General features: G+C 36.6%; 1 protein-coding gene across 1 annotated transcript; it reads left to right on the forward strand.

Moving 5' to 3' along the window:
* Positions 1-1,494: 1,494 nt before the first annotated feature.
* CDK1 (cyclin dependent kinase 1) lies at positions 1,495-13,045 on the forward strand. Its single transcript, XM_080640890.1, has 8 exons — positions 1,495-1,597; positions 3,620-3,681; positions 6,188-6,344; positions 6,957-7,080; positions 8,318-8,488; positions 10,022-10,185; positions 10,290-10,431; positions 12,137-13,045. Exons 2-8 carry the CDS (start codon positions 3,645-3,647, stop codon positions 12,233-12,235), a joined length of 894 nt encoding a protein of 297 aa, XP_080497016.1. The 5' UTR covers positions 1,495-1,597; positions 3,620-3,644; the 3' UTR covers positions 12,236-13,045.
* The last annotated feature ends 318 nt before the right edge of the window (positions 13,046-13,363 follow it).

The following is a 13,363-nucleotide window of genomic DNA, read 5'->3' on the forward strand; positions in this document are numbered from 1 at the left end:
ACCTTGGTTGCGGGCACATCTCCGGTAGGAGGTGTGCACGAAGCAGCTGATCTCATTGATGTTTCTAACTCTCTTTCCCTCTCCCTTCCTCTCTGTAAGAAAAATCAATAAAATATATTTTAAAAAATACTGATGTGAAAATATTTTAAAATTTAAAAATGCAATATTTTGCTCTTAATTTTTAAATAAGTAAAATTTTTAAATAAATAAAAAACAATAAAAAGTGAGGTTAAAAACAAAGCATGGTCATATATATTACATATTTATTCTTTACATTGTCTTCGAGTTTTCCATTACCTTCTTTTTTTTTAAATTTATTGGGGTGACATTGGTTTGTAAAACCATATAGGTTTCAAGTGTACAACTCAATAAACATTATCTATACACTGACTGCATAGTGTGTGCCCATCGCCACAAGCAATATTCTAATTACAACAAAATTTCTACTTTGATAAGTATTGATTATTGATGTCTTACATATGTGTTGGGGGAGAAGTTAGGTCAGTAGAATTATGTTAAGTTTCATAACATACTTTTAGTCACCTAAAATTATTTTTAAGATGATAAATATTTTTACTTAAATTGTCTGAACCGGTTTAGATAATTCACTATTAAACTAATTTAAATAAACTTTTTATTTAGTTACCCTAGGTTGAAATGATCTTTCATGTGTACATATTTAAGCTGCTTTAAAACCAATAATATATAATCACTCATTCCCTATCTGTAGTAATTTCATTAGAGGTTTTTAAAGAATATTTTTGTCTATATGGTATAAATGGGGGATAAAAATATCTCTTTGGCTCTTCCCCTCTCCCCCAACAGAATATCTTAAGGTTGGTTTGTTTTATTTTGTTTTTGTTAATCCTCACCCAAGGATATTTTTTAAAATATATTTTTATTGATTTCAGAGATGAAGGGAGAGGGAGAGAAAGAGTCTCTTTCCATCCTCATTTCCGCTGCCTTTGCCCACCTCCACCTAACCTCTCACCCCCTTTCCCTCTGGCTATCATCACACTGTTGTCTGTGTCTATGTATTATATGTATATAGGTTTTTTGGTTCCCTTATCTTCCTTCGGCCCAGCCTGAAAGTCATCTATTTAGAAAAACATCAATATACAGGAGGCTTTAAGCATTAAAAGTGAAAGGAATGGAATCTGGATGCAAGTGCAGTATCACTTTTGTGATGAGCTATTTGTGTATACTAAATTTTAACTGTGCTAATATTGGCCGGTGAAAAAACAAACAGAATGAACAGTTTCTGGTGACTAGAAACAGTGGGACGATGCTCCCACGGGAAGAAAGACAGAGCTTGCGCGCAGACTCAGTTGGCGCCCGCCCTCCTGCTTTTTCTGCAGCCGCCGTTTTCCTTTTCTTTCGCGCTCTAGCCAAGGGGGAAGCCCAGCCCTAGCGTGACTGGACTCTGATTGGCTCCTTTGAAAGTCTACGGGTCACCTGATTGGTGGATGCGGGACCCTTTAGCGCGGTGAGTTTGAAACTGCTCGCACTTAGCTTCAGAGCTAGAGCTGGCAAGTTAAGGACAAAGTGACGCCGACGTGGTAGACGCCGCCGCTTTCGCCGCGGGGTCGCTTGCCGGGTAGAGTGCCTGGGGTCAGGGTCATGCCTATGGGGTCCACAGGGGTCGACTCAGGGTACTCGGAGGGGGAGCTTTGAGGAATCGGGTGGTCATTCGGAGACTGGCGGGGCAGCTGGGGTCTGCGTGGGGCCCGGCGGGGAGGCTGGGCCGTGGCCTTCCGCTGGGACCCCTGGGGGAGCTCTGAGCGGGCGGGTTACTCCGGGGAAGGCAGGGCTGCCCCTGGCATCCGAGCGGCGGCCCTCTGGGGTCGCGGTCGGCTGTTGTCAGGAGGAGGCCGCTCACCTGGTTACGGAGGCTTTGGGTCACCGGTTGAAGCCAAGCCCGGGCTTTGTTTGTCTCGACTGCGCCGAGGGTTTGCCCAGTGCAGTGCCAGGTCGGTCCTGGGTCCTTTGCGCTCTGCTCCGGGGGTGATAAAAGCAAGGCCGCACTTGGGCCAGGCACCCGCGCCAGTCCTTCCTTCCAGGCCCCCCGGAAAGCCGCCCCGATGAACTAAGTGCGGGCCTTCTCTGACTTGCCAATGTGCCCATATGGCCTTGCCCACCTACAGCTTTTAAGAACATTTAGCCAAGGCACAGAGCCAGAGGGAACTTGTGTTTTTTTCGTTTTTATTTGATGCTTGGTGGTAATGTTATAAACTATGGAATTAGCAAAAAGTGATAAACTAAGAAATGCCGAAAGATAGGTGCATATGTGGGTTTTAATATCCTTGAATCGTTCCTTATGAAATACTAATGTTGCACGACATTCTTTTAAAGCCCTGGGGGGTGGTGGAGCCATGGGTGGTTTACGTGCTGCAGCTACTAGTACAGAGCTCTAGGAGGCACTCAGAAGGCCTGAACTTGCTCATCCTTTATTTTAAAATGTTACAACTGGAAAATGAATGCAGCTTTGAAATTGAGTTCGTTTTTAGCAGTTTGTTCGAAGCGAGCTCAACAAATGTATTGTACATTAGACATTACATCTGGATATGGAAGAAAAGCGAACTATCTTAGTCGCACATGGCCATTTCGTAAAGTTAAACATTTTTAAGATTGGCACTGATGGCCAGTGTCGTCCAATTTTGTTGATTTAAGAAACTGACTTAAAAAGATGACTTCTCTCTACTTATTTCCGGAATGATTTTGAAGATGAATGTGAGAAAGAACTTAAGGGGCAGTTACTCAGTGACTTACATATAATCTTATCAGTGATGTGTGTGTTAGAAGCCCAAAGCATAATTACCTTAATTTTCTCAAGTTTCATTGGCAAATTTGCTGAGGCAGCCTTGAGTGGTTGTCAGCAGCATTTCAACTTTTTTTTTTTTTTAACCATTCTTTGTGATTCAAGTATAGGTTTGGTTTTGTACTTTGTTCTTAAGATTCTATATGGCATAATTATCTGTGGAATTGCACCTTTTCCTTCAGGGTGCTAAGTGATATTTCCTACTCTTTCAAAATTGCCTTGAAAGTGTCGTAATCATGTTCGTGTACGTGACTGCTAAAAACAGGAGAGAGATGAAAACTCACATGAGCAATTTAAACACTTAAGCTTTTAACAGTTTTTCTAGTGAATGAGCAGTGTGAGCACATTTTAGCTCCCTACTCATGTCTTAAAATTAACTTCATAAAATCTTAAAGCAGTAAAAATTCAGTCAAATAACATTATTTGTTGAAGTACCTGAGTATAATGGCACACAATGGTGCTCCTTAGAAGTGTTCCATAAGAAAACATATTTCTGGTTTTTGTTTGGGAAGCATAAATTGATGTGTGAATTTGAAGTTTTATTTGATTAGAAGCTAAATCACTGGTGTAAGATATACAAATATCTCCAACGTTGAAGGAACTAAGAAATTGTGGGAATGTTTTTTTGCATGAGTCATTTCCCTTACAAATATTGCTTTAATATAATAACTAATATTTGGGGAAAATTAATATTGCATCAGGCTCTGTGGAAGATGCTTTAATATAGTATCTCATTAATAACTTAAAACCACCATTTGAATTAGTGGCATATAATCAAATAATTTTTTCCTCTCATTTTAGCATCTGCCATAACTATTGATTGACTATGGATGACTATACCAAAATAGAGAAAATTGGAGAGGGTGAGTGCTTTTTCATGTAAAAGTTTTAAATGACTTAATGATGCTATAACTTCTGTGACATAAAAATGTGTAAATATTTATTAAAAGCCAACCTTTAAAGTATCTTTCACTACTAATGTGCATTAATATATATATATATACTAGAGGCCCGATGCATGAAATTTGTGCAAGAGGCTTGGCCCTCACAGCCCTGGCTTCCTCCGGAAGGACTTCCAGAAGGTGGTTCAGCTGTCCGGTCTAATTAGCATATTATACTTTTATTATTATAGATATGTTCTTTATATAATAACTTAAACACAAAAATGTTCACATTTCAAGAGAATTGAAATTATTCTGATTTAATAAGTATTGATTATTGACATCTTATATATATGTTGTGGGGAGAAGTTAGGTGTGTAGAATTATGTTAAGTTTCATAATATACTTTTAGTTGCCTAAAATTATTTATTTATTTATTTAAAATATATTTCTTTATTGATTTCAGAGAGGAAGAGAGGAGAGATAGAAACATCAATGATGAGAGAATCATTGATTGGCTGCCTCCTGCACGCCCCCTACTGGGGATCGAGCCCGCAACCCAGGCATGTGCCCTTGGCCGGAATCGAACCTGGGACCCTTCAGTCGCAGGTTGATGCTCTATCCACTGAGCCAAGCCGGCTAGGACTAAAATTATTTTTAAGATGATAAATATTTTTACCTAAATTGTCTGAACTGGTTTAGGTAATTCACTATTAAACTAATTTAAATTAAATTAACTTTTTATTTAGTTACTCTGGGTTGAAATGATTTGTCATGTGTACATATTTAAAAACCAATTTATATGTAAAAAGCATAAGCGACTGTTACGACTGAACAACCAGACCGACCAGTTGCTATTGCACACACTCAATGCCCAAGCTACTCGCTGGTGGTCAGTGCACTCCCATAGCCAACCTCCCACTGCCCCTCCCCGCAGCTGGCCAACTTCTCATGTACGTGCACTGTGTGTCCTTCCCACCCCCCGCACCTCGCCAATAGGCCTTGATCGCTGGCCAGGCCGAGGGACCCACCTGTGCACGAATTCGTGCACCGGGCCTCTAGTCATATATAATCATTCATTCTCTATCTATGGTAATTTCATTAGAGGTTTTTAAAGAATATTTTTGTCTATATGGTATAAATGGGGATAAAAATGCCCCTTTGGCTCTTCCCCTCTCCCCCAACAGAATATCTTAAGGTTGGTTTGTTTTATTTTGTTAATCCTCACCCAAGGATATATTTTTTAAAAAATATTTTATTGATTTTTTACAGAGAGGAAGGGAGAGGGATAGAGAGTTAGAAACATCGATGAGAGAGAAACATCCATCAGCTGCCTCCTGCACATCCCCCACTGGGGATGTGCCCGCAACCAAGGTACATGCCCTTGACCGGAATCGAACTTGGGACCTTTCAGTCCCAAGGCGACGCTCTATCCACTGAGCCAAACCGGTTAGGGCACCCAAGGATATTTTTTAAAAATATATTTTTATTGATTTCATAGAGGAAGGGAGAGGGAGAGAAACATCAATGATGAGAGTCATTGATCAGTTGCTTCCTGCATGCCCCCTACTGGGGATTAAGCCTGCAACCCTGGCATCTGCCCTGACTGGAAATTGAACTGACACCTCCTGGTTCATAGGTCTACTCTCAACCTCTGAGCCACACTGGCTGGGCCCGAAGATATTTTTCCATTGATCTTTTTTAGAGAGAGTGGAAGGGAGGGAGAGGAGAGAGAGAGACATTGAGACATCAATGTGACATTGCTTGGTTGCCTTCTGTGTGCACCTAGAGGCCAGGGATCAAACCTGCAACCCAAGTACTTGCTCTTGACTAGTAAATGAACCCTCGACCCTTCTGTCTGAAGGCCCATGCTCTAACACTTGAGCCACCTGAATATCGTAAGTTTCATATATGAGTGTTGGTATGACATTCTAAACTCTTCAAGGACAAATGATACAGCTTATACAAAATAATTTGCTACTAGAATCCAATTTATGTAGGTTCTGTTTGAGGAACTTCTTTTCTGGATGAGGGTTATTGACTATTTGAAATTCATAGAGAACCTTTTACAGTTTTCTGAAAATGTCACAGTGACTCCTGTTAGAAATATTACTTGAGCCCAAATCTTTACATTGTATTTTATGCCTATGTTATCGGGGGTAGGATATAAGACAAGAGATAAATTTCAGTTTGCAAAGTATACATTTTCTTCTCTAATATGTGCTGGAAAATTATTGGTAATTTAAATGTATGGAAAACTTGTGATGACTACATGAATTGTATTTTTCAATTGTAGATGCAGTAGGTTGCAGCTATCCTCAATTTTTTTTTGTAAGTGATAAGGGTATAATTATGAGTAAGATACTTCCTATCTGGACACAGCAGACATTTCCATCATGTGACACCTTATGGGACTCAATCATTTTTAAAATCTTGCTTAGTTCATGGAGGGGTATCCCATAGCAGACATTTACTTTGTCTATTTCAGGTACCTATGGAGTTGTGTATAAGGGTAGACACAAAACTACAGGTCAAATAGTAGCCATGAAGAAAATCAGACTAGAAAGTGAAGAGGAAGGGGTTCCCAGTACAGCAATTCGGGAAATTTCTCTGTTGAAAGAACTTCGTCATCCAAATATAGTCAGGTATGGTATAATATCTGGACTTAAACCATTTTCCACATAGTATTTAAAACGTGCATTTCAATGTGGAAATATTTATATTTGCTTAATTTTTGTGTAACCTTGCTGAATGGAATAGAGCCCTATTATTTTTGTTAATTGAGAATGCTGGACGTAGGAAAAATGGGCTGTTAAAGCAGGAACAAAGTTAGAAGAGCTTGGTCATAGAGATTAGTAATTGGGGCTGAAAGATCAAGGTAAACTGGCTGTGAGAGAAAAGGAAGACCTTTTTACTGAGCTTTATCAACTCTCACTCAGAGCCCTGGTCCTTAAAGATCCTTTAATCAGAGTCCTAAGACAGGAAGCTAGGTTAGATGAAAAAGAAAAGTTCATTTTTAAATATGTGGGCTGGTGTTTTGGGGTGGGTTGTCTTTCTAAAAGTCCAAGTTAGTATTTAACTGAATTTGGGCGGACTGGATATAGTGAGCAACAATTAAGGTCAGATACAACTTTAAATTTATTTCCATAATTTACCTTAATGGAAAATTCAGGCTCTGAACAAGCAGTCAGAAATGTCATTTTAGAGCAGTCAAAAATGTTTATTATTTTTTTCATATAATTGTTTTATTTTTTTAGTCTTCAAGATGTGCTCATGCAAGATTCCAGGTTATATCTTATCTTTGAATACCTTTCCATGGATCTAAAAAAATACTTGGATTCTATCCCTCCTGGTCAGTTCATGGATTCTGCACTTGTTAAGGTAAGACGCTTGTCTAATTTAATTAGTATTCATTCACTGTGAATGGAAAGGGTCTACTCTGTATTTCAGCTGCGTTTTGTGGGAGTATGCTTGAGAAAAGTGTTAGAAAGTAGAGTGAGGAAGAAAAGAGTATTTTATTTTCTTCCCACAGACCAGAGATTAGATTGTTAATAGGAACCATTTTTACTAGATGATTCTTCTATTTATAAAATGAAAAGTCGTGTCTGAGACAACATAAAACTAATAACCATGTATTGTTGAAAACTAGTTTATTCTGTTTTTGTTTGTTTGTTTGTTTGTTTTAGTGAAAGCCAAATTTTTATTATAGAAAAGCTCCCTGCTGCAGAGAGGGGACCTGAACCGGTTGCCTAGGGCAGTGGTCGGCAAACTCATTAGTCAACAGAGCGGCAAACCATGGCTTTCAAGCTGCTGTTTGCCGACCACTGCCCTAGGGTATTCTGGTCTTTATTTGTAAATGTGTAAAACAAAGTAACGAACGCCTGGGGCCAAGTGTTGTTGGCAGGTGCTTTTATTTTTTTTCTGATTTTGAATATGTTTTGATTAAATATTGTAGACATTACATACTATTAAACTATACATGTATACACAATTGTTTAAAAGTGATGAAGTGTATAAAGTGAAAGTGTTTTATCCTTATACCAGCTTGAGCAAAGCATTCTTCCAGTTGTCTTATAAAACAACTCTGAACTACTAAACAGTTTTTTCTGATTATTGTGTCTATTTAAACATAATTATAATATCCTCGTCATTTTGGGGGGGATCTGACCAATGTCTCCAAAGAGGAAATAAATATGTAAAGATAAAAGCTAGAAGTGAAAAAGACCAAATTTATTCAAGATAGAAATAGAATTGTTATCAGTGTATAGAGCAAAAGTTTAAGAAACTTTCTCTATAGAAAACTAACTTGTGACTTAAAGAATGAGGGACCGAAAAATAAGTAAAAGAAAACAAAACGAATTCATATGGATATAGATGTGTGCATAAGGTGAATATCTTTGTCTTAGTGTACAAGCATGATACGTTGCATATAAATAGGCTTTTCAACCTTCAAATGCTTCTTGTTCATCTCAGAAGTCCTAAAAGCTTTTTGGTAGTTAAATTATTTCCCTGTATTATAATTTCTTCTTTCTTTGAAACAAACTTACCAAGGTTATTTAGATTTAGAAAATCATTACGTGCTATGCAGTTAAGCTTCTAACATATTTTCTTCTTCCAGAGTTATTTGTACCAAATCCTACAAGGGATTGTGTTTTGTCACTCTAGAAGAGTTCTACACAGAGACTTAAAACCTCAAAATCTATTGATTGATGACAAAGGAACAATTAAACTGGCTGATTTTGGCCTTGCCAGAGCTTTTGGAATACCTATTAGAGTATATACACATGAGGTATGGAGAATCATGTGTTTTTGGTGCTTTTGAATATGTGATTGCTGGATTGTCTTCCATATTTGTTTTTTAAGTCAAGAAAGAAATGCTCAAAAAAGATTTCCACTCGGCCATATTAGTTTCATTGCCTCAGCTCTGCATTCACCATTCATTGCATGCTGTGTAAAAATGGAACTGGAACCACTGAATATTTTTCCTTTGCTGGCTGGTGAGATGTTATGCTTTGTCACTAGGGGGTGCTGGAAAAGCATTGCAGGAGGAAGGTGTTTCCCTTAGAGTTTTCATTGTTAAGTCTCTCATTATCTCAATCCCATTACAGTTAAGAATCCTTTGTACTAATTTTCCCCATTCAGTCACCATGTGGTTTCTGACTGTCTCCTGATTGGCTTCTCTCTGATACACAACCAAATTGGTTAAAAGATAGGTTTTGTTGCTTAAGGGCTACTGTTTCAGATACATTTAGGAGTATAAATATAATCATGTTTCATCAGTGTTATATTGATGACTTGGCATTTCATTTGTTATTTCTGAAGGGAAAGGGAATGTTGGATTTTGTAGTATAGGATTATAGTCATGTGTTGCTTAATGTCTGGGATGTGTTCTGAGAAATATCTGCAAGCCATTTTGTCACTGCAAACATACAGTGCACTTACACAAACCTAGATTGTATAATCTATATATTTAGGCTATAGAGTATTGCTGCTAGACTACAAATCTGTACAGTATGTTACTGTACTGAATACTGTAGTCAGTTGTAACACAATGATATGTGTCTAAACATAGAAGCTACAGCAACATACACTGTAAAATTTTTAAAAAATGGTTCACCCGTATAAGGCACTTAGGAAGCTAGCAGGTTTGAAAGTTGTTCTGGGTGAGGCAGTGAGTGAGTGGCGAGTGAAATGTGAAGTCCTTGGATGTTACTGTACACTACTGTAGATTTTATAAACACTATGCACTTAGTAAACTACACTAGATGATTTTTTTTTAAGCATAGTGTTGCACTATGACATTAGGATGGCTATGACTTCTAGGAATTTTTTAGCTCCATTATAATCTTATGGGACCACTGTTGTATATACCACCTGTCCTTGACTGAAACGTTTTTATGTGTCACATGTCTGTATTGGTAAACAGTGTCTTCTGTGGAGTTGTCTACCCTTCAGCCCAAAGACTGTCCCCACATGAAAACTTAAAGCAGTGCTCATCTCGTTGGATGTTTTGGCTTATTTTTATCCTATTATATCATTTTCCCATGGCTGATGCCATTCTTTGACCTCATTGACTTTTAAGTTAAAGGTGATATTGTTACCATTGTGGTAAATTATATACTAAAATAATCTGCTCTAGACCACTAATAAACTATTATGTAACTTTTTTCATGTTTTTAGCGTGTAAGCAGTACATGCAGACAATATAATCAGAGGCAATCGTACAGCCTTCTAAAGGACAGTTCTAATGAAATATAAATGTGTACATTTAGGTAAGTTAATGCACCACATTTACTCAGTGTGAAAATTTGCTTTGTAATAGGTGGTCACACTTTGGTATAGATCTCCAGAAGTGTTGCTGGGGTCAGCTCGCTATTCGACTCCAGTTGACATTTGGAGTATAGGCACCATATTTGCAGAATTAGCAACTAAGAAACCACTCTTCCATGGGGATTCAGAAATTGATCAACTCTTCAGAATTTTCAGGTATTTTTTTTTTAATTTAAGCTGTTAAGAACTTTAAAGACAACATAATATAAATAAGATTATATTTATGCTTTAATAATTTTTTGTTTTACTATGGCTTTTAGAGCTTTGGGTACCCCCAACAATGAAGTGTGGCCAGAGGTGGAATCTTTACAGGACTATAAGAATACATTTCCCAAGTGGAAACCAGGAAGCCTATCATCCCATGTCAAAAACTTGGATGAAGATGGCTTGGATCTTCTCTCGGTAGGGAGTGCCCTTTATACTGTCATTGATGATTCTTAGGCAAATAGTTATTATGTCTGTTATGTTACTAGCTCATTTCAAATACCAAGAAATCCTAGTATATTTGAGAGGAGAATTAGTGTGATATTTACTTTGAGAATTAAATGAATTAGTTGTTTTCATTATTTTTTGTTTTTCTTGATCTGATAGACAGCTTCAGATCAAGGGAAGGAAAAAGGTCAGGGTTAATAACACCTTTATTCTTATTTAAGTTGCTGATTTGTAGTAGCCTCCCTTTCCAGCTTTTTTGTCTCATTATATACTACTTTTAAGTTTATCCAAGTCAAAGGTGTTTCCTTTGTTGCTTCACTTTTTAGTTATTAAAACTTTCTACCGCATGAACTCCCGTTTCTTACTTTGTGCCTTCTTTCCACATCAGAAACATTAGAAGGACTGAAGTAGTTCCTGAAAATATTTCCCTTCTGTTACATTGCCATTCCTAACTAATAGTTGTTTTCTTAGGAAAAAAAAAAAAAAAACAGAAACAGTATTGGGACAAAAAAATAAAATGTCCTAGGCCTGTTTCAGGAAGTTAGTTTTAGAACAGTATTTAAATATTGAGCTTTTAGGAGGAAGTAATAATAAATCTCTGCTAACTTGATTCCAGAAAAAATAATGTTTTGGCAGTTTACTAAACAAAGTAATCTATTGCTATGTCATCATATACATCTTCTAGTTCGTTTCTGGGCACCTTTCACACTTTATAAATCATTGTGCCACCAAATTCAGCTCAGATTTCCCAATTGTTTGCAGTGAAGTCCAGAGTCTTTTACCTGCTATTCAACATTTTGTGTTATCAATAGTGCTGATTTGAGGTAAAAGGCCTCCCATATTCTGGGCCCAGTCTATCTTTTTAACATCTGTAATTTTTTAATATAAAGAATTTCACTTCAATGAAGAAAACAAAAATTAAATACTATAAGTCAGAGGGTCTTAGTCTAGCCACTGGTCATTCTTTGTTGTTGGAGGCTGTCCTGTGCATGGACATAATTTCCACCCAGTGGTTACAATCCAAAATGCCTCCAGACATTGCCAAGTAACCCCTGAAGGGCAGTCTCACCCAGTTGAGAACCATTGCTGTAAGTAAAAAATCAGAAGATAAAATTCAGGGCAATATTTAAGTTTATTCCTCTTTTTCTGGGGATGTATAAATTAATACTAGATTGACGGATTCATTTAAAGACTGATTTTAACTATATTTGTAACACGTTGCCCTTGGGTTTTGTTTTTACTTGGAACTTGGTGGAAGCTACATTAGAAACCACTATAGTTGCCATCATTTCAGGAATGTTGTAAATAACTCAGATGGCAATTTCTCAAAGTAAATATAATTAACTAGATATCTTTGTTAAATGTATGTTTTGGTTTTCAAGCTGTTTCTGAATGCTAGTGTCTTAAACTATAATTTATAGCAAAAAGAGGTTATCAAGATACCTATAATTTAAGAAATAGGTTATTCTAGAGCTAGAGGGTGAAGTATAGTGGATGAGATACTTATGTGACTTAGTATTAAACTAATGGAAATGTTCATCTGTAGATTTTCATTAAAATTAGCTTATGGCTTATTAGGCTTATTAGTAGAGAGTTTAGGCTTTATGGAGTTTGTTTTTTATAATGGTTCATTTTTAAAATAAAAACCTTTTTTCTTTTTATCTTTCCCCTCCAGAAAATGTTAGTATATGATCCTGCCAAACGAATTTCTGGCAAAATGGCACTGATTCATCCATATTTTAGTGATTTGGACAATCAGATTAAGAAGATGTAGTTTTCTGACAAGAGTTTCCACATGTTGTATCAAGAACAGATAGTTATATTTTTACTGTCAACTCTATTTTTGTCTTGTGTATTTTTGTCTTCTTTGTTGTAAAACTTAAGCTATACTTCATCTTCTAACTTCAAAGTTGTAACTTAAAAATGTAAATATTATTCTATATGAATTTAAATATAATTCTGTATATGTTTGCAGATCTCACTGTAACAGCTATTTCTTACTATAATAAAACTTCTGTATAAATCTAATATTGGTGTCAGGAATTGGGAAAAATTTGAGGTAGCTAAAATCATTAAACCTTACAGCAGTCTGGTTTTCCTTTAATTGGAATTGCTATAATTTAGCAAAGTGTACCAATTAAGTTCAGACTTCATAATACTTTCAAGTATTATACTTGTCATGTGTTAACTGTACAACCTGCCTAAAGATCAGTGTTTTTCTACTGGTATTTCAATTTGTGATCTAAATGTTTAAGCATCCAGAATGAAAAAACTGCCCAGATTTGAGAAATAATGCTAAATTTATAGAGGTTTTAGTAACTTAAAATACTAGCATTAGAGTATGCCAAAGTTTACTAGGTTTCGCAGCTAAAGATCAAGGACTGACCATAGCAGAAAAGAACAGTTTAGAGAATTTATGAACTATCCTGTTTTTAGGTAGGTTATAAAAGATATTTGTCCAAGGGAATTCTTATTATGCCTTGGTCAGAGATAATAACTGCGAAGGAGTTGCTTATCGTTGCTTTCAATTCTGACTTAAACATTATGTCAACATTTGCAAATAAAGTTTTTATTAGTAGCCTTAAAAGGTTCACATATTTAGCTAAAATCACTAAATTGGGGAATTAAATTGTTTAATAATGCTGCTCATTATGATTCTTACTTATGAACAGCCGAATTTAAATTGTTATAGCCAAGAGAAATGTCTGTGAAAATAGTTTTATCAATTTTAGTGGACAACTATCCTTTGACCGTGTATCCTCTATTTTTCCTCCTGCTTACCCATGGCTAGAACAGGCATTCCTGTGTTATCGATCCTGTCACCCAATTGATTGGATATGTAATGGGTGATTTATAATCTACAGTGCCTCGGAATTTTTCCACTCTATGAGAAAGTGTATAG

The sequence above is a fragment of the Plecotus auritus genome (genome assembly GCF_963455305.1).
Source record: "Plecotus auritus genome assembly, chromosome: 9".
NCBI classification, from domain to species: domain Eukaryota; kingdom Metazoa; phylum Chordata; class Mammalia; order Chiroptera; family Vespertilionidae; genus Plecotus; species Plecotus auritus.